General features: G+C 41.1%; 2 protein-coding genes across 3 annotated transcripts; both read right to left on the bottom strand.

The window, feature by feature from the left end:
* Window positions 1–105: 105 nt before the first annotated feature.
* Window positions 106–6,345, bottom strand: slc18b1 (solute carrier family 18 member B1). The gene is made up of 14 exons (XM_054614405.1): window positions 6,221–6,345; window positions 5,868–6,007; window positions 4,263–4,358; window positions 4,095–4,168; window positions 3,251–3,398; window positions 2,873–3,029; window positions 2,629–2,765; window positions 2,440–2,541; window positions 2,258–2,349; window positions 1,886–1,981; window positions 1,721–1,795; window positions 1,500–1,593; window positions 1,043–1,092; window positions 106–813 (listed from the first exon to the last, which is right to left on the bottom strand). Exons 1-14 carry the CDS (start codon window positions 6,249–6,251, stop codon window positions 759–761), a joined length of 1,347 nt encoding a protein of 448 aa, XP_054470380.1. The 5' UTR covers window positions 6,252–6,345; the 3' UTR covers window positions 106–758.
* Window positions 6,346–7,003: 658 nt separating this feature from the next.
* tulp4b (TUB like protein 4b) lies at window positions 7,004–18,247 on the bottom strand. Of its 2 annotated transcripts, XM_054614391.1 has the most exons (16): window positions 17,996–18,247; window positions 16,330–16,458; window positions 16,005–16,166; window positions 15,560–15,740; window positions 15,349–15,456; window positions 15,089–15,255; window positions 14,633–14,857; window positions 14,259–14,493; window positions 13,548–13,689; window positions 13,283–13,427; window positions 13,055–13,148; window positions 12,824–12,967; window positions 12,338–12,734; window positions 10,905–11,665; window positions 9,352–10,826; window positions 7,004–8,966 (listed from the first exon to the last, which is right to left on the bottom strand). In XM_054614391.1, exons 1-16 carry the CDS (start codon window positions 18,245–18,247, stop codon window positions 8,850–8,852), a joined length of 4,734 nt encoding a protein of 1,577 aa, XP_054470366.1. In that variant the 3' UTR covers window positions 7,004–8,849. The 2 variants fall into 2 exon arrangements, with proteins under 2 accessions (XP_054470366.1, XP_054470365.1); XM_054614390.1 differs by having other exon boundaries at window positions 9,352–11,662.
* Between the last annotated feature and the right edge of the window lie 2,128 nt (window positions 18,248–20,375).

Here is a 20,375-nt window from a genome sequence, read left to right as displayed (position 1 = left end):
ATAAAATATAAGCAGGCTATGCAGTAGCATGTCAGTTCAGAATAACTTAAAAATCATACCACTTGCATGGCATACACAGACATGGTATGGATAAAGTGAATGAACACAGATGTTTGTTTTTCATTCACATATTTACAGTTTTTAATTTAAATCAGTGCAAAAATCGTAAAATTGTTCTGTCAGAAGAGAAAGTTACCACATACAAAATCACAAACATGCAGTGAATGTGACACGATGCTCCCTGTTGAATTATTCTGAGGTTAATTATGAGCCAAATAATATATCCATAGCTCATAACATTCTTATTTCCTTCATGTTGCCATGAATGTGGTCAGCAGATCTTGGCTAACTTCGACATGAAATCCAGGTCATGTGATGCAGAAAACTAAGATCATTATTACAGCTGAGCTTGAGAACAAAAGGCACATTTAGTTTGGACATTCCAGTGGTTAACTATATTCATTCATATTACTTTCATTTATCCTCATTCACAATACGAAATCATCTATTTAAATTCTCATGTAAAGTTATAAATGAAGTACTGCTTTGTTTTTTAAGGCTGTTGTTTAGGATCCAAACATTTTGTAAATATTTCATAAAAACGATAATTTGACAAATATATTTCTATGACTCCTACAAAAGCATTACAATCTCTGCAACTTTTACAAAACATAAAAAAGGAGGCTGACCAAAAGCAGCTGACACGTTAAGATCTGGTTTAGTTCGACATGGCGTCCTTCCACATGTTGCTGAGGGCTTCAGTCAGTCAGGAGAGGCGTGCTTTCATCAGTTGCTCCACTGTCTTTTTGAACGCTTCAATTCAAACATAAAAGTGATTGTTACACTCAGTACGTTTATAAAAACTGCACTTCTAAATAGCCCTCCACGTAGTAAACAGTTGATCTAAATATATGGCATATTACATTACATTTCATTACAGTCATTTAGCAGACGCTTTTATCCAAAGCGACTTACAATCAGTAGTATATTACATATCATTCACCCATATATCTGATTATGTTCATTTGAGGTTAATGATTACCTTTGTTGTTGTTGAGGATGAGTGAGGTAATACACAGCAAGAAGGAAGGCCTGAGGACAGAGTTGGCATTTAGTTTTAATGTGTGTAACTGCTATGAAAAGAAAATCTCACGCTTCTTTCTCTATCAAATCTCTGTGGTGTGTTTGATAACCGGGCTTGGAATAATGTTTTTTCTCCGTCCTTACATAAATGTCACGCAAATAAAGTGGCAACTCTCACAGTCTCATTTTACATTGACGTTGACATTTTACAGGCTTTCGAAAATGTGACCATTGTTTGAATGCATGACTTATCATTTACTCTTGATGATATGGTCATAAAGTGTTAACTGGGATCTTTAAAATCACAAGAAGACACTGAGAAAGTGGGACGGTTCTGGTAATTTTTTCAAGCTTCATGCATCCTTTTCTCACATGGACCCATCATGCACATGAACACAGCACGAACTGATACTTACACCCAAAAACGCTAAGCCTCCTTGGATTGCAGCTGCCCACTCAAAGCTCAGATGCTGCGTGATAAGGCCACCCACTATTGGGCCATAAAACATCCTTTAAAAAAAATCAAAGGGCAGAAAATAAGTATGAATCAGTGAGAGAATGTATTTATTTTCTTCTATATTCAGGCTGCTGAAAAGCAAATGGCTTCTGGATGTCAATAAAAAGGAGTAGGACTTACCCCAAGGACCAAAATGCCCCAAACAGTCCAGACACCATTCCTAGAGTGCTTAGCCCTTCTTCATAACCTTGTTCACTGCAAAGAATAAAAGTACCTTGTTTTACCTTGCATTTTAGACATAAATACAAATAAATGCATAACTGCACAACATGTCGAGCCACTCACTATGCACATGTGATGATCTCAGGGAACGTGGGTATTGCAGTCATGCCCAGAGAAAGCCCAATCACACCGAGCATGATGATCACCAACCACAGCTGACTGCATATATAAACACATTCGCACAAAAAACAGAATGAAGTATATATTCATTTGCTGGTGCAGGTTTTGTGACCTTCCCTCACAGCCAGGCTAGTAGTTTCCCCTTGTTTCCAGTCTTTATGCTAAGCTAAGCTAACAGACTGCTGACTGTAACTCCATATTCAATTGACAGATAATAATAAATAGAAAATAATAAGCGTATTTAAAAAAGAAATGTGCTGCTATTCTTTTAAAGGAGAGAGTCTCTGTTACTTTCCACTTTTACCACATGCTCACCTCGGGATGTGAAGGAAAGGAACGGGGCCAAGCATAAAGAAACCAAATGCTGTGGCGGTTCCTCCTGACACCATGAACCAACACCTGGTGGACTGATAAACACAAAACACACACAAAAGATTAGGTTCAAAATAACAAACTTACATTTTGAAAGAATTATCCACATTTGCCTTCATACTCACAGGATATTTATCAGTTATGTACCCAATCAGCGGTGATACCAGGCAGTAAGGTAACGACAAACCAAGGAGGATGAGTCCCACGTAGCCAGCTGAGAGATTAAACTGAAACAACAGAGAGTGAAAAATGATTCACAGGAAGCACAATAAACTTTCTTTCTACAGTGACTTCATCAGAAGAAAGGAAATGACCTTCTCCATGGCAAACAGGGACAACGTGGCATCCAAGAAGCCCAGACCTGAACTGAGAGTGAATATGGCATAGCACATCAGGACGATTTTCACTTTGGTGAGGAGCGGAAGGAACGAATCCTTCGAGGGGTCAGCTTCTGTTTGGACGGAAGCACAAAGTACAGCTCACGGTTACAACACAAGAACAAAATAAAAAATGTATTGAAATGACAGAAAATTAACAAATAATATGTTGAAACTTAACCAATGCTTGGCAAGACGTATATGTTGAAAGGAACCATAATCAGCAAGAAACATCCAAGGAGCATAAAAGGGACTTCATATCCAAAAGACTGGTAGAACCACCCTCCGACCGGTGGCCCCAGAATAAGACCAAGTCCTGTGAAAACCTCCAAACTCCCCTAAACAGAGAGAATAGCAGCACTTTAAAACATGCGAGTAGAATCTGCACAGTTTGTCAGCTTAGAGACTTTTAATTCACATGCCAGAAGATATGTATTTTTTTCCCATGACACTGAAAAAAATGGTTACAAAACAACACCAACAATAATACTTTTTTGTTTTTCTCGTGATTCTAATGCCTAAACAACATGCCAGTCGCACAAGAGTCGTCTACACTCACCAAAACAGTTGCCACATTGTTTGGAAAAATCTTTGCTGTCGTGGCAAAAGTGGAGGTTATCGCAGCGGCAAAGCCAAAAGCGTCTATGGACCTCACAACAAAGCACAGAGTTATGAAAGGGGTTCCCGCAGGAACACGGTCGAGTAACCTGCAAGAAACAAATTAAAGTCAAACAGGAATCAAAATAGAAACATTGGAACAAATGCAGACTGACTAAAATCCAAATCGGCATGTATCCACATTCAAATAAAGTGGAGAAAAACAATACATTCACAAAGAAATGCACTTTGCCAATACATTAATGTTCCACGTGACAGGCTCTGTCATTTTGTGACCTTGCATTTATGAAACAAATACTCTTTTACAATGTTCTTAAAGGTAAGGTTTTATTCTAAATTTATCTTACTATGAACAAACCCAATGATAAAGATCAAAAATGTCTGCGTTAGTCTATTGCTCTCAGTGCCAATTCCATTCATTCCTACTGAAATGGGTCACAAAAATATTGTTTCACCTTTTTTAAAAAGTTAAATAAATTTCCTAAAACATCTGGGCACTGTAGATATCAGCAAACATTACTCAAAGGGGAGAAAATAGTGTGTTTGTTGGAACTATTTTTATCTGCAGATTACTACACAACTGGTGCTCTTTGTTGTCTTTTCATTTGATTTGTTGACAATAAGACTATTTCCTTCATTGTTCTGCAGCCAAACACCTCAGATATAAAGTCAGAATTTGCTACCTGGGTGCTTTCAAAAGCTCTTACTTAATTATAGGAGTTGAGTTGTGATACATTTATGTGGTCATCACCATCATTGACAAAGCACACTGGACCAACACTTACCCAAACAGGATGGTGCAGCCTGACGACACGAAAAGCCCCGCCACAAGCATGAACTTTGCACCAATCTGGACAATCTGATACGACGACAAAGAGAGAATGAATCACTCAAAATCTGGGCAGCAGACCATACTTCACATACTGATAAGAAAATGAGCCATATGCACCTACATATTTTCCCATGATCAATGAGCCAATTAGATTGCAGACAGCGTAGCAGCCAAATATGAGACCGATGACAGTTTGACTGGCTCCCTTCTTTACTGCCTGTGTGGAAATATACATGTTAGGTATTTATTGGTCCGAGGAAAAACGTCTAAGTAACAAAAATAAGGACGTGTATCAATTGATAGCATATGGATATAGCAGATGACCAAAAAACTTTGTTATCACAGAGCTGTTTTCAGAGCATTAATGCCTTATCATTACCATATTATATTTATTACTTCACTGTGCCCTAACCTTCGCTTTTTAGTTATTAGTCGTGATGTCAGCTGACCCTACCTGACACCAGAGGCTATAACTGAGCCAGTCATTCACTGGCCTTCAGGGAGGGATGTCTGTCTAGCACATGATCATTCTACTCAGAAGACACACACCACCCAGGCTATTCTTCAGTCTAAGAAAAGCATCTGTTTGTATTATCAAATAATTATTATTATTATTATGGTTCACAGCTGCTATTTCACATCCTTTACCAGCACAGAAAGCCCTACTAAAAAAATAAAAAGTATTATGTATTCTATCTTGAGTCACCACAATAGCCCAAGCATTATGTCCTGTATTTCATTTATTTTATTAGTCTATTTGATAGCAGCTATCTCAAAACATTGTTGTGAAAAGCCATCAACGTATATTTTAATGAGCTAGTAATAGACCGGACATTCTCCACTTCACATTTCTGTTATGATTCTGTGCAGATGTTATGCAAATGACCAGGATTTAAAGTATACACTCTGTCAGTATAATATGTAATAGCATATGCTCTTTTATTTGGGTAAAGAATACTTCACGTGTTACCGATGCTCTTTCAAGACACACTGCCCTGCTGTTCTGCATTGTGTTTACTTTTGACAGAGTTGCTTCTTTGATTTAGTCTTGCTTCTGCGGTTTGAAGTTTCACATCACTTATCTTATTTGCATTTGCTCACAGCCTCTTTCTCAGATTTTCTCAACCTGGCAACCCCAAATTTGTTCTGAATAATGCCATAAAACTGATCTATAAAACTAAGCAAATTATTTAGAAACCATTCAAATTTAACAATGAAACTTTGAGAGCAGTAGCCACTGTAATGCTTAAATCTGTTTTATTTGTTTACTTGTCAGGGACTGTGATTGGATGAATCAGAGTGAACTTTAAAGGCTCATTTTCACTAAAGTCCCTAAAAAGACCCCTCAAATATAGAATAACATGAAAAATTGATAAAACTTGATGCTAAAACATAGTGTAACAGTGTAAGACTCAGTACTGTTTGAAAACACAGAAGTCTCTATGTAAAGTTTGCTGACATAAGCAACCATATTGGTCATACCAGACCAAGTAGCATTATGAACTTTGTTGAATAAACTAATGATGTTTTTATTGCTTATGAAATAACTTCTCATTCAAAAGAGAAATCATTTATTATTTATACTTTCAAAAGCTACATGGTTTTGCTTCAATAAAGCCAGGAGTTGAAACTGTATTACCCTTTAATAAAAAAGTGTTACTCAAACCACTAAACTTATTAACAACACGTATTGTGTACACTATCACGTGGGCTTATTTTGGCTTACCTCATTGGGGAAAAAAGGGCCTAATATTGAGTAGCAGACCATTGAACTGAAGTTGACAGATGCCATAGATATTAAGGTGAGGATCTGCTGTCTGGTCATCCTCGGGGGAGGATCTGTCGTTTCAGCTGCAGTGCTGTTGTCTGTTGTGAAAAGAAAAACGGAAATTAATAAAAGTTATTAAATAGTAAGTAATAAGTGTAATAAGTATAAATAGTAATAAGTGATAATGAGATGCGATTCATTTAAGGGGCTTAAATGAATCGCATTCATATGGAAGTTAAAGTTATGGATTAGTTCAGATGAATCAAAACACAGCCAGGAAATAATGAAAACTTATTTAAAAAGTCACCAACCTATTTGTTGAAGGTCAGCTTGCGAGTCCATTTCTGGGTTATTTTGTATCCAATTCAGGACAGAGGTTGAGACGGTGACATACCGGCACACAGTGAGCTGCCTGTCTGCTCAGTGCTGAGGCAGCGGAGGCTATTTCCTCAATGAAGTTACCTTTAACGTCCAGTGAGAGACAAAGCACACAACAAAAATAAAAGCCCCGGTGGCCAACTTCCGGGGGCTATAACAATACTGGCTTCTTTTTAATTACTCAACATTTTTGTTTATATGCCATAAACGGTTCCTTAAATCAATCACATTAATTAACACCAAATACACGCTCAACTACTTTTAGGATGCACTATGTTAATTTATGGGTTTTTAATCGCTTGAATAAATGTATGTATGTTTGTTTTGTTGTGTTTATTTATTGTGTTGGGACTGGTTTTTTTTACTGATGAAATATAAAAAAAAACGGTGTGTAACTTAAAGTTAGGAACATTATATCATTGGATCAAAAAAGTATGAATAATACTAAAATGATAATACATTATTCTGACTCTTACACTGAAGGCCCTTGGCGTTTTGGCCTTGAATGTATGCATAGTTACATAGATACATGCATACATACGCAGGCATGCATGCACACACACACACACACACACACACACACACACACACACACACACACACACACACACACACACACACACACACACAGCCTGTGTTCTGGGCTGTCCCTAACGTTGCATCAGAGAGTGAAAGAGTCAAAACTGTAAATGACACATAACAACAGATTTGGAACCATGTATTTTTATTACATTTTGGCCTGCCGATAGGTCCATGTAAACCTATGGTCACATCATATTTGTTTCCTTCACAAAATAAGAGAAAAAAAATCAGGCAACCAACTATTCATTAGGCAGTATTGCTGATAACTGACACACACTGTTGCTGAAGTCTCTACAGCTGAATTAAATGAAAAGCTCTTAAATGAAAACTCTCTGTAGCCTCTCTTAAAATACTTTCTTCATATACTTTAAAATAACCTACTTTTCGCAAATGACAAATGTCACAACAACCTTGTTTTAGCAAATAACACAACGTCCTTTCCACGTTTGTTTCTTTATACATTAGCACCAAACCTACATTAATCTCAGTCCTACTGACAACTTGTAAATAAATTGTATTTATTACCATTGCAAGTTTATTGTTCTCGTTCTTTTTTTTCTAAGTTGAACATCAAAAAAACTCTTGTTACCATGTTAAAGCAAAGGTGAAGTACAAAATTACTGAAATCAGCAACATATAAGCACAATTGTCTAAGCATATAATAATGTGAAGTCATTCACTAAGTACACAGTGCAAGCAGCATTGTATTTTCTTTTGCAAGTACAACATCAGTTCTATGTAAGTAGCGTTATTGCACACAAGCTCTATCTATCTAAAGCAGCACTGGTTTCCAACAAGGCAAACTACTGACGTAGCAGCATCATAAACACCCAATGAAAACAACACAGAGCCAACCAAGTTTGGGATTCTCTGAGAGGATCTCAGCTCTTTTGCACATTTTCGTTAGTGGGGATGAAACCATTTTCTACCGTATTCCCCACCAATTTACTTTAAGCCAAATGCATTTTGGCTTTATGGTTTTGTAAATGAAAGGGAATGTGTAAATTGACTCAATAAAAAATTAAGAATTCATTGTCAGATCATAACGACATCTGACTGAAATATGATTTGCAGTATTGTGGCCAAAATAATATGGTTTATTATGTTAATTGCACCACTTCATAGAAGTATCATGAATAGAAAATATACAAACTATGATAAACTGCGGTGAACTCTTCATGTTGCAGTTGCAGAATCAATATATTCTTCTATTGCATGTTCAGCAATTTGAACATAATGTAGAGGACATTTATCAGAACAAAATAAAGACTAAAAATCTAAGCATTGCCTTGAAAAAATGGGATTTGAATGACGATACAAATAAAGGTATTGGGAAAACAAATAACAAAATAACAATCAGTTTGATATTTATAGTAAAACCTTATATTTTATTTACTTAATTACTTAAAACTGACTTAAAATAGTGCAGATATGGTATGGCTTGGTGAAAATGTATTTGCATTTGTGACAGCCATTGTAACTATGATTGAAGGTATTTTCTGTGTATATTTTTTATAAACACCACAAACATAAATAAAATATTCATTAATTTGAAATACATTAAATAAGCCATCATTTTGAGAGAGGGACGATGTCTTTGGCACCACATGCGGTACTAAACCTCCACACTGCTTTTAAAATCCATTCCAACATGAACCATAATAACCTTTTGATATCCAGGGAAGGTTGATATTTTTTACTTCACTATATAGCATCTGAATAATAAATAAAATTAGCTTGAGTACATTCAACATATGCACTAGAAATGATGGAATAACTGGTGTAGTCCCCATCACCACTGACCTACACTGACATTGCCCTCAACAGACTGATTGTAAATCGTCTGCATGTGCAAGGCCGCCTTGTATATTAAAAAGAACCACCACAACATTGACACTTTCCCAGCTTTATCCCCACACATGTGGGGTGCTAGACCATTGTGGCTTCTTTTGAATTAGTCTACAGCAACACAAAACCTTTTCATTTCAGCCTTTGAGTTACATTGGCTAAGGCAACAGCAAATGCCTGCACTGCTGAGAAAGGATACTGGAAATCCAAGATGTAGCCGTTCCCATCAATTCGCCCAAACTGCATCACCTAAGGAAGACAGAAAACAGGAAGGCATTTCAGAAAGCATGAATTATTATCAAACAGATCTATAAGTGCTTTTTATTGATTTATTTACGGCTGAAGGGTTATTGGTGATCAAACTGCCAATGATTTTCTTTTTTTTTTAAAGAATGTCAGAAAAAAACCCCCAAGGTGAGATATTAAATGGCTTTAAAACAGTCCAAAACCTAAAAATATTCACACAAAAAAGAAATCAAAAACAAAAAAAGCAGGCCATCCCATTTTAAAAGCTTTTTTTTTGCTTAAAACGTGAGTATAAAAATAGTTGCAGCCATTTTTCTGTAAATCAATTAAAAGAGCAATTCATTCATGATTTCAGAGGTCATTTCTTTAAGATTTCTTATCTCATTACCTGTCTACCATCCAGCTCAATTTGAAAATTCTTTGCCGACTCCTGTGTGACTCGTCCTCCAAAATCGAGCTGGTAGACCTGGGTGGCTTCGTTCCACAATGGTTGTTTATTGGCCATAACATAGACGAACCCCTGGCTTCCCAAACTCCGGTCCTCTCTTTCATTTGCCTTGCGGCACTTGATCTCCTCCAGCTCGCTTGCCATGCGCATGCTGCGCTTGTTCTTCCAGCTCTTCTTACTGCTCTGGTTCTGGTTCATGAGCTCATCGCCGCTGATGAACAGCTCCGGCTCGCTCTCCGAGCTGTCCTGGAACTCATTTGTGGTCCTGTTCATCTTCTTGGTTTTATTGAGTTGCTCTCTCTGCCCCTTGGGCTTCTTCTTCTCCCTGCTGCCGAGCCTTGGGCTGGAAATGAGAGTGTTGAAGTCGGAGAGCGCACGCCCTTCCTTTCTAGATTTTCCCTCAGAGACGGTGGTCATGTTGGCTTCCTCGGCTCTGCTGTCCAGTCTTTTGCGGCTCTTCTTGTTGAAGCGCTCTGACTCCTGTGGCACTGGGCTGTCGTTTAGAGATGATGGCTCTAGGAAGTTGTTGGCAGACTCTGCTAGATCCTCTGTGGAACTTTTGGAAGGTGGTAGCTCGGTAGGTGGAGGAGGCGGGGGGAGAGGAGGTGGTGGGGGTGGCCCAGAAGGAGGAGGTGGCGAGAGGATAGGCTTCTCTAAAATCTGGTGAGTTTTGGTAGGGAGGGGAGGCGCTGGAGGGTCTTGCATGGGAGGAGGACAGGGGTAAGGGTTCCAGGGGTGAAGGTTGACGGGGTGCAGCTGAAGTCCGGCACATGAGCTGGCTCCTGGATACATCGGAGGGAGAGGGCAGCAGGCCAGGTTAGCAAGACTTGGAGGATAGCCTGGTGGCAAGACCAGGTTGGGTTCCTGCTGAGCAAAAGAGACTGAACCAACCACTTCACCTGGCGAAGGGTTCTGTAAGGTCTGAAGAGAAGGACCACTGTGACCAACACCCGGAGGAAAAGGAGCGAGAGATATCTGGTAACCGGACGGGAAAGTGAGAGTGCTCGTGGTCTGACTGGTTGGAGGTTTAGTCGTGAGGACAAACGGTAGCCGAGTCATGTCCAAGTGCTGAGCTTGACTGATGATGAGCGGAGGCGGTTTATGAGGACCCGGTGGAGGACCTAACATTGTTTGTTCTGGAGTGAGCCAGAACTCCTCTGTGGTGGACGTGTCCCACTGGTAAGGCGGAGGGCGTTTGACTGTCAAACTGACGTCGCCGAGAGTCAGCTGACGTACAGACTTTTCAAGGTGACACTGCTGATTCAAAGTCTCGTCTTCGGTAAAGGCGGAGTTGACATACACCGTTCTGTCCCTGCTGTTGTCCATAGCACTCAGCAGACTGTAGGATGACTGAGAGGCCATGGGCGAGGTACTTTTGGAGTGCACGATAATGGTACTGTGATGTGCCCCTTTACCTGGTGGGAAGTCCTGCCTCACCACCGTGCCGCCCGCGATGCCACTACTCATAGTCCCTCCACCACTAACACTGACACTGGTGCTGCTGCTGTTACTGCTGCACTGTGTGCATGTGTACAACGCTGTGGGCAACCTCTGCTGGTAGGTGAGTGCCAGTGCACTGTTCATTTTAGCCTTGGTGGGGAGGGTTCGTGAGCTTTCCATCATCTGTGGTACTTTAAGTCCCACGTCCCTGCGGTCACGACGTAAAGTGGCATGAATCAGACTGCTATCGATTCTCTGTGGAGGAGGGAGTGTAGCAGTTACTTGATTGGCTGGATCAGGGTAAGGAGGAGGGTCCCCACTAGGTATTGAGTATCTAGGGACAGAGAGACGACTCAATGTTGCGGAGCTGTAGGGAAGCTGAATTTTTTTGTTCTCAGAGGAGGTGACTTTGAGCGTGGCCGAGCCTCCGATGCCGTGGACGGCATACGCATTTTGGTTGCGAACGAGGCGCCTGCGTGGCCTGCAAACCTCCTCCACGTTTCCACTGCTGTCAAAGGTCGTGATCCTTTCATACCCCAGAGGTGTCGGGTACTGTAAAGTGACAGGGTGTAGCAAAAACTCGTCCTTCTTCAGGCAGGGGTCTGGCGACAGGACACTTGGGCTGTCACAGTTTGTGACAAGAGTTTGAGGCGTAGCGACGGCTGTAGCTGTCGCTACAGACACTACAGTGCCCGGGTATGGAGGAGGAGGATTCACCTTCCTCATCTGAATCTCTATGGATCCATCCATGTCACTGAAGGGGGGTAAAGTCCGCGGCAGACTTGGCTTAAGAGTGTGTGCGTGCTCCCCTCTGCTGAACCCAGGCTCGGTTGTAGGAGGGGGAGGCAGGAGATGAATCTGGTGTAAGGAAATGGTTGGATAGCCAGACGGAGGAGGGGGCAGCGTCATCTGCATCTTCAGTTGCTGCTGCATCTGTTGGTGCTGCCTCTGCATTTGTTGATGCTGCTGCTGGATCTGCTGGTGCTGCTGCTGGAGCTGCTGCTGCTGCTGCCTCATCTCCTGGATCTGTTGGCGGATCTGCTGCTGCTGCTGCTGCATCTGCTGTTGCTGTTGCTGCATCTGCTCGTGCTGCATCTGCATCTGTTGTTGTTGCTGTTGGATCTGCTGTTGGTGATGAAGCTGTTGGTGCGTCGGATTTTGTGTGAGTTGTTGGTGTTGCTGAACCTGGTGTTGTTGATGTTGTTGCTGCTGCTGTTGGTGTAGCGTCTGCAGTTGCTGTAGCTGTTGCTGCTGCTGCTGTAAGTGTTGATGCTGCTGCTGTAGCTGTTGCTGTTGCAGCTGTTGCTGCTGTAATTGCTGCTGTTGCTGCTGTAACTGCTGCTGTTGCTGCTGTGATTGGGACTGATGATGGTGTTGTTGTTGCTGCTGCTGCTGCTGCTGCTGTTGTTGTTGTTGATGATGATGCATTTTCTGCTGATGCGTCTGCATCTGTTGTGACTGTTTGGGCGGCAGTTGGCGAGGCTGCTGTGAATGCGGCCGCTGCGGGTGAGGCTGCGGTGGGAGATGTTGAGGTGGAGGTGGAGGAGGAAGAGTACCGGGAAGGAGAGGACCCATCTCTAGCCCGTTGAAGATCACTTGACCGGGGTTTGAGTATCTAGTTGGTACTGGATACGGTGATGGAACTGCATCCTGCCCATGATCCGTAACAGGGACAGAAGCTGCTGCCGCTGCAGCTGCAGCTGCTGCAGTGGCTGTAGGGTTGGTCAGGACATCAAGCTGAATGTTCTGATTGGCCAGAAGAGACTGAACCAGGCCGATACTCTGAGTTGGAGACATTGCCTGAGCCGGACTGTGGATGGGAGCAATGGGGATGTTGACTGTACAGGGAGGATTGTCTCCTGCCACTCCAGAGGGCCCCATCACTTTATAAAAACACAAAAGAGAACTGTGTAAGTGACTTTTAGCACAACATTTATTCATATCTTATATTGTGCTTAATATTCATTCACACCTGGTAAGTCATCTTCATCCTCACTGAACACATTGGGGTTGAACACAGGCAAGCTCATGAAGTCATGAGAAATCTTTCGCACTTCTGGAAGGTAGATTGTCATCTGTCTCGGTTGTAGATGAAGCAAACTTGTCTTATAGATGACTGAAACATAAAGAAAGTCATGGTGACTTTTAAACTCATCAGAGTGGTCAACGTTATTTGTATGTGTGTCTCTTTTGTGACATTTACCTGCACCAAGATTGGCAGGGAGAAAAGAAGCAAGTCCAACAATTTTGAATTTTGTCCCCCAAATGTTGGATGTCACTTGAGCAAGGTAGTTATGCTTTAAAGCAGAAGAAATGAAAAGTGGTTATTATAAGCCTTTTGTGACATCTACATTATACTTTTTTTGTTAAAAACTAGATAATACTACTTGCATGTACAACCGTGTATTTAGAGAATGATGCAGATTCATACCTCCGTGATCCCATCCATAGAAAACTCTCGACGCGTCAGACTGGGAGACCGAACTGGAGGCTTCTTTGTTGGTAACCGCGGCGACCGTTGGCCTTCATGATTGATGCGTGAAAGTTTGGGAGATTTTCTCAATTCCATGTTCATCCTTTGAAACAAAGAGGTACAGCTTTCAATCATCCTTTCCTTTTGATATATGGTTCAGTTTATGTTGCAGCTGATGAAACAGACATGAACCCTACTAGCATGATGAAATAGCATGGCTGACATGTAGACTTTTAATGACCTGTTTCCTCGGGATAACTTTGGTGACTTCTTCCCGACCCACTCATCGCTCAACTCAATGTCACTGGAGTCAGAGCAGTTACAGCTGTCAGTGTATGAGATCATGGGATTCACACACACTTCCTCTGGAAAATAACAAAGACAAAACAGATAAGGTGAGTTTGAACTGAGTCTACATACATACTAACATGAAATTACCCCAGCGTAAGAATAAGAAAGTAAGTAAATAAGCACGCCCACAGTTGGTGGGACCACAGGCTAAATATGACCCTGGAGCAACCAGGTCAGTGTGCAGGCTATTCCTGTATCAAGCCTCAGACCATGTTATATCAGAGCAGAACATTCATCACCAGAGTCTGTACTTGTTCTTTCTCAAGGTGAATTTGCATGATTATGGCCAGTTATTTCAAAATGGAGCACATTTAAAGAGAAGAACCAGACAGAGAGAACAAGAGTTGACCTTTGACCTCTGGGCATGTCTGCTACCAATAGTAGTGTCTCTAGACTACTGGTTTTCTCATAAGTACTTTTATTTAATTCATCAGTATTTCAAAAGTTCATAATTCATTTCAGATATATGCCTCTGAGGTCATGGCGTTTATTTTGTTGTTACTCTGGATAATCCAAAGAATTTACTGTAAACATCTTTCACTGGAACTACTGAAAAATAAATAGTCCCTATGAAAAGACTCGCCTGTTTTGCTGTCCATTTTTGGATCCATAATGACAAACTCGGGCCGTAATTTACTGATGCGCCTTCCTTTGAGAATGGGCACCAGTCCTCCTAAATATTCTAGGTATAGAGTGTAGCAGGGTCCGCCTGTCTCAGGGCTGTCCTCGGCCCTCTTCATGGTGCAGTGGAGCCTCTCATTCCCAGCTGTGGGATAGCTGACAAAGTCACGGATGTTGTTGGGGTCAGGGATTGGGGGCTAGAACAAAGAGAGGAAAGAGCTGTAGGATTTCTAGATCACTCAAATGTAAACATGTCTCAGTCAGCAGTTTTGGATTATCAACAAAGCTGTCTATAACTGTTACTGCACAGCAATGAGTAATCAGGAATAAATGCACCTTGATGGTGGGTATAAAAGCAGTGGTGACATAAGAGCAGAGCAGCGAGGGCATGTTCAGCTTCCCCACGTCTTTCTCCTCTCGCAGGGCGCTGGCAATCCCCTGCTGGCATAAAAGTTGGAGGCTGGCCACCCTGTGCTCCACACGCACCACATACAGGGCCGGTCCACATGCAAGGAACAGGCGAGAGTCTCTGTGACCCCAACAGATGGTGGTGATGGGTCTCTGAAAAAAAATTCACAATAAAAGAACACATCTCTCATACTGGTTAATCTGCTAATCAGCCGTTTTCCTTGTGCACTTCAGACCCTCAAAATAACAATGTGTAAAAACATATTGTACATACTTATATTCAGCACAAATTCTGCACCTTACAGTTGCGCATTTACCTGAAGCAATATCTATTTGACTTGCCTACACATCTACTATATCCCTCCTTATATATACAGAACCAACCTGTGCCGGTGTTTCCAAAGTGTAGATGTGCTCTCCTTGGACATTATAGAATTTAACGAGGGCATTCCTCATGATGGAGGAGCAGGCAGAGTCGACGGGAAGCCCGTGTCTCTCCATGCCGGCCACAGCCAGGAGGTCCCCCTGGGAGCACCACTGGGCCTCAACATCTGTGGAGTGAAGGAGCACGAAAACCTTGTGTGTTATGGGGCATATGATCAACACAATTGATGGGCATGCTTGGGACACATGGATTTTTATACCTTTCAGCCCTGAACGGATTACGGCAGGAGACAGGTCGTCATAGTTGTTCATTAAACTGATATCTCCTGATAGGAAGGTGACTGTCAACAAAGGCTTTACTCTGCGCACTTAAATAAACAAAGAAAAGTAAGTATATTAGTTTTTAAAAGCTAACCCAAGGTAGCAAGCTGTCATATAAGCAGTGAGGTTTCCGGGGGGATGTGTGTGTACCTAAAGGCAGAATATTGTCATCAGAGTCTGTGTCGCTCTCTGTGCTGTCCTCAACCAGAAAGTCAGGACAGTTCCATGACATGCTCACGATCCCGTCAGACTCGTGCAACAGTACGTGGGCGAGCATTCGTCCGTGACAGTCCATCACTATCACCTGACCATCTGCTGTACCAAACAAGACCTGAGGGGGCATTGTACATTAAACTTGAATAGATGGACATGATGAAAAAATGCTCTGGAGCATCAAATTCTAGTCCGAGGAGTGCTGCAAGAAAGCCCATTATATAAGTTGTTTCATCTTGTATTTGAGGCATTCAAAGGAAATAATATCACCACACATGTCATTTTTCTTATTAAAGACAACTTTTTTTCTGTTTTAAGACAGATACACACGTTAAATTCTACAAAAAAGTAATTCATACAATTTCAACCAGGCAATGTGTACCTGTTGATCATCAGGCGTCCAGATGCCACAGGTGATTTGACTCTCCAGGTTAATCTCCGAGGACCAGTGTCTTTGTCCGCTGACCGAGCCAACTAACACAAAGCCATCCCGGTACGCTATGAGGGCTTGAGTGCCATCATGTGACCAAGTGAAGTCACTCACCTAGATGGAAGAAATGTTCCCCTTAAGGCTATTTGTGTAAGTATACAGGACGCAAATAGGTTGTTTTTGTCATCAAGTGCATTGCAGTTGTCTTATAGTATAATATGTTAGTATTTATAGCAGGATAATACATTATATGTGGATATAAGTAAAAAGTGTCTACCTGGGCTCCTCTGTCATTCACCAACTCTACAGACCATCTTCCTTCATACTGGATCCATACAAAAATACCTCCTTCCATATCACATGTGGCCAGCTTCTGAAAGGGTTCATTCCAACGCACAAGGACAACCTGCAAAAAGCCCCAAAACACTGTTACTATTTTTCACAAACCCAGGTGGCGGCTGTGGCTCAGTGGAGAGCAGGGTCGTTCTCCAATCGGGATCGGTTCGATCCCCGGCTCCGGCAGTCCATGTCGATGTGTCCTTGGGCAAGACACTTAACCCTGAGTTGCTCCCGAAGGCTGTGCCATCGGTGTATGAATGGGTGTGAATGATTAGAGAGACCCTGATGGCACCTTGCATGGTATGCATCAGTGTATGAATGGGTATGAAAGGGTGAATGATTAGTAGTGTAAAAGCGCTTTGAGTGGTCGGAAGACTAGAAAAGCTCTATACAAGTACAGTCCATTTACCATTTACCATTTCTGCACAGAGGAACATTCATGATTCATATAGAGCGTGAGCACAGTGCTAAAAAAGCATTTTAGTCTGAATGTCATCTCAAGGAGGGAAATGTGTTCTTGTGTCTGTGTACAGACGTGAGGCCACAGTGACCTTGACCTTTGACCTTTGAACACCAAAATATAATCAAATCCTACTTGCGTCCAGGTGGACGTGTTTGCCAAATTTGAAAAAGATTCCCTCTAAGCATTTCTGAGATATTACTTTCACCAGATTGGGAGAACGGACAGAGGGACTGACAACCCAAAAACATTACGCCTCTGGCCACGGCTGTCGCCGGCACAGAGGCATTAAAATATGCATCTTACAGTATGCCAAGACATAAATTATTACATCTACATGTGCTAAGAATTTCTTTTTTTCATTTTATACATATCTTATTTTTCTCATCTAATTTATATTGCATACAACGGAACACAAAAAAACTATTTGCAATTTCACTGCCTATATGTCTATAAATTACTACATTTTAATATTTTTTGTCTTCTTATTACATTACAGTCATTTAGCAGACGCTTTTATCCAAAGCGACTTACAGTCAGTAGTATATTACATATCATTCACGCATTCACACACTGATGACAGGCTACCATGCAAGGTGCCACCATCAGACTCTAACTAACATTCATCATCCAGTCCACACCGATGGCAAGCCTTCGGGAGCAATTTGGGGTTAAGCGTCTTGCCCAAGGACACATCGACTGCCGAAGCCGGGTATCGAACCACCGACCCTCTGATTGGAGAACTACCTTGCTACTACGCCACAGCCGCCCGGTCATGTGCTACTTAGATATACACTATTACATGGTTTTGATTATGTTTCTAGTTTTCTATATACATTTAAGAGTTGTAATAGTTGGCTTCATTTCTAATTTACCTTTATTTCATTTATTATTATTTATATGCAAACATTGTGTTTTATTCTAGCACTCTTTGCTGCTGCAACAATCAAGTTTCCCTATTAGATTGTTAAAGCTTTATCTCATATTGACTTATTGTCAACGACAGAAACATTGCTGTTACTATAAGGACAGAGGATTTTGTTATATATAAAAAAGCTTGTTAGAAAGTCTTTTGAAATTATTAAAAACATATTACAAAAAAAATTGACAGTGAAGACATTGATATTAGTAGTCAAGACCAGACCTCGCTGTTGTGTCCTCGCAGATTAAAATTGATTCTCTGAGGCGTGCTTCTGTCCCTCCTGCAGTGACTCGATGTAAACGTCACCCCGACAACTCCTCTTCCGTTCCCCGTGGCGAGCCAGCCCTCCTCATAGTACCGCCTCCGGCACACCGGCTTGTCCTTTTCACTCTTGGGGACCCTGCCTTTCCACGAGAGGCAGAGGATGTTGGAGTCGCTGCAGAGGATGGGACCATGTTCCACGGCGGCCAACATCCCTACTGAGTGACCAGGCTGGTGGGTAAAGCAGAGGAAGAGGAAACATATAACTTATTTTAAGTTCAGGTTCAATACATGTGATAAATGGTACAATTCTCTACTTTCCCCATCACCTGACTGCCCCACCCATCTACACACCTGTTCCCACACTGCCTCCCCTGCTAACTTCCTCACCTGCATCTCATTCCCTCTTCAGCCTCTCAGTTCATGCATCGGCATAGTTCCATTCATTCACTGCCAGACCATCAAAGTTGCCCTGATCTTTGCACTTTTGCTTTTCAATCACCAGTAACTGCCCCTTCCTGTAAACCTTTATACACTCTCGCCTCAACAATAAATCATCCTGCTGCGTCAACTGTCTTTATTTGGGGCCTTCCCTTGCCAATCTCCCTCACCCTCTTGTACTCCATTACCAATAACAAGCATGAGGAAAGGCTTTATAAGAAGGAGCACAGTAAAAAAAAAACTATTACATAGATGCGATTGAAAGTTATTTCTTGACTCTGAAAACAGTTTCTGACAAAAATAGTGTCACTTCTTTGGACATGTGGTGTGTCCATCTGCTCAGGAAGATGCAATCAAAGGGCCAGCTACTAAATGGACCTTGTGGTGAGATTATTCTTTCAATTATTGTCTCCAAGCTCATGAATTTACTTTCAATCACAATTTTTTAAGTCAACATGGATGAAAAGTCCTAAATATGCTCATAAAAATGGGAAATTTCATCATCAGCTGGGCAAATTAAGATACAACAGAAAGGCCCAGAACAGCCACTAAATGTACCTTGTTGTAAGATTTTTTGGTTACCAACACAAGAATGGATTTGACATTAAAATGAAGCTGCCTAAAAGGTGAAAAGTTGCATGCAACAATAATTTATATGTATAGGAAATACCTATTTAGATCCTAGTGGGCGTCACCTTACTGAGCTAGTTCACAGGCATCTGATGTGACAGAAACAAGGCCTTGTGCTCTCTGTGTTTGAGATACTCCATCTTCATCTGAGTGGACAGAGCTTGTCTCAGTGAATCACTAAATGTGCCCTTATACCAGTAAAATCACCATGGCTGCTGCTCAAAGTGTTGTAGCTGTTGTTCTATTATTCACTGTGGAGCAGCTCCAGGATTTGGCTCCAGATGACATCATCACTTCAGTCTGTCTTTTGTTTGTACTGATGCCCAAACTAAAAGTATTATATATATATATATACCATGAAATTTGTATTTAAAGACAGATGTTTTTTGTTATTAAAATGCATTTGAATGTCTATTGAAATACTGTGCTCTCTGTTCATTTAATTATTTCTAAGACTGAGTACATTAATTTCAAACCTTGTCCAAACTAATGGCACTGGACAAACACTGTCTGAAAACAAAATGGCCTAAAATGTGTCTATTGTGAAGCAGAACAAGCTAAATTTCCCATTAAAAGCTTTGCCATGTTATTTCTTGTTATCTAATTCCAATGTCTGACAGTATTGTATATTATCTTTCCTATTGTTTCACCTCTTTATTGAACCTACATTATGTTTATATTGAGTACAATAGTCAAACCCAAGACTGATGCTTTTAGCTGAACAATTCCATAAAATATATCATTCATGTCTTGTGCATTACATGTTACACATTTCACAAATATTAGTCTGACTATTAGTATTATTGGCAACTTTTGGATGTCCTCTACAATCTAAAATGAAGTCATGTAAATATGAATAATGTGTTTGCACAGAAAGAGTTTATACTGACTGGCCCACTTGTAAGTAGATTGCATAATATGTCATAATATCTGGCTTTGTTACCTGGGAGAATAGTTTCTGATAAATAAATACAACGTACCTCATAGTTCCTGGACATGTTGAGTTAAAATTCCTCCATTGACGGTGTCCATATTTCCATTTAGAAGATGCATTGAATGGTGATGGCTGCTATGCTCCTGGTGCTTATAATAAAATCTATGGGGAAGTAGAATGCATCATACAGCCAGATGTTGTCCAGCTCTACACTAATTTAAATCAAACAGCTCTGCACTTCAGAGTTTGCCATGAAACAGGGCTTCTTTGATGTCAGTGGCCCACCCCATGTCTTCCTGATGTGGCTCTGAAGAGTCGTGTTAATCCTGTTCAAAT

Source organism: Anoplopoma fimbria, chromosome 15, assembly GCF_027596085.1.
Source record: "Anoplopoma fimbria isolate UVic2021 breed Golden Eagle Sablefish chromosome 15, Afim_UVic_2022, whole genome shotgun sequence".
Lineage (NCBI taxonomy): Eukaryota > Metazoa > Chordata > Actinopteri > Perciformes > Anoplopomatidae > Anoplopoma > Anoplopoma fimbria.
The sequence above is the reverse complement of the archived record's forward strand: the minus strand, read 5'-3'. Positions and strand labels throughout refer to the sequence as shown.

Bases quoted from the DNA above. Each gene is read 5' to 3' on its own strand.
- slc18b1 (XM_054614405.1), bottom strand. From the start codon at position 6,251: ATGGACTCGCAAGCTGACCTTCAACAAATAG. The intron at 4,359-5,867 runs GTAAGCCAAAAT...ATTTCCACACAG, and splicing joins GCCCTTTTTTCCCCAATGAG to GCAGTAAAGAAGGGAGCCAG. The intron at 1,796-1,885 runs GTGAGTGGCTCG...TATTCTTTGCAG, and splicing joins GAGATCATCACATGTGCATA to TGAACAAGGTTATGAAGAAG.
- tulp4b (XM_054614390.1), bottom strand. From the start codon at position 18,247: ATGTTGGCCGCCGTGGAACATGGTCCCATCCTCTGCAGCGACTCCAAC. The intron at 15,457-15,559 runs GTACACACACAT...TGTTTATTTAAG, and splicing joins TGACAATATTCTGCCTTTAG to TGCGCAGAGTAAAGCCTTTG. The intron at 12,735-12,823 runs GTGTGAATGAAT...GTTTTTATAAAG, and splicing joins GGATGAAGATGACTTACCAG to TGATGGGGCCCTCTGGAGTG.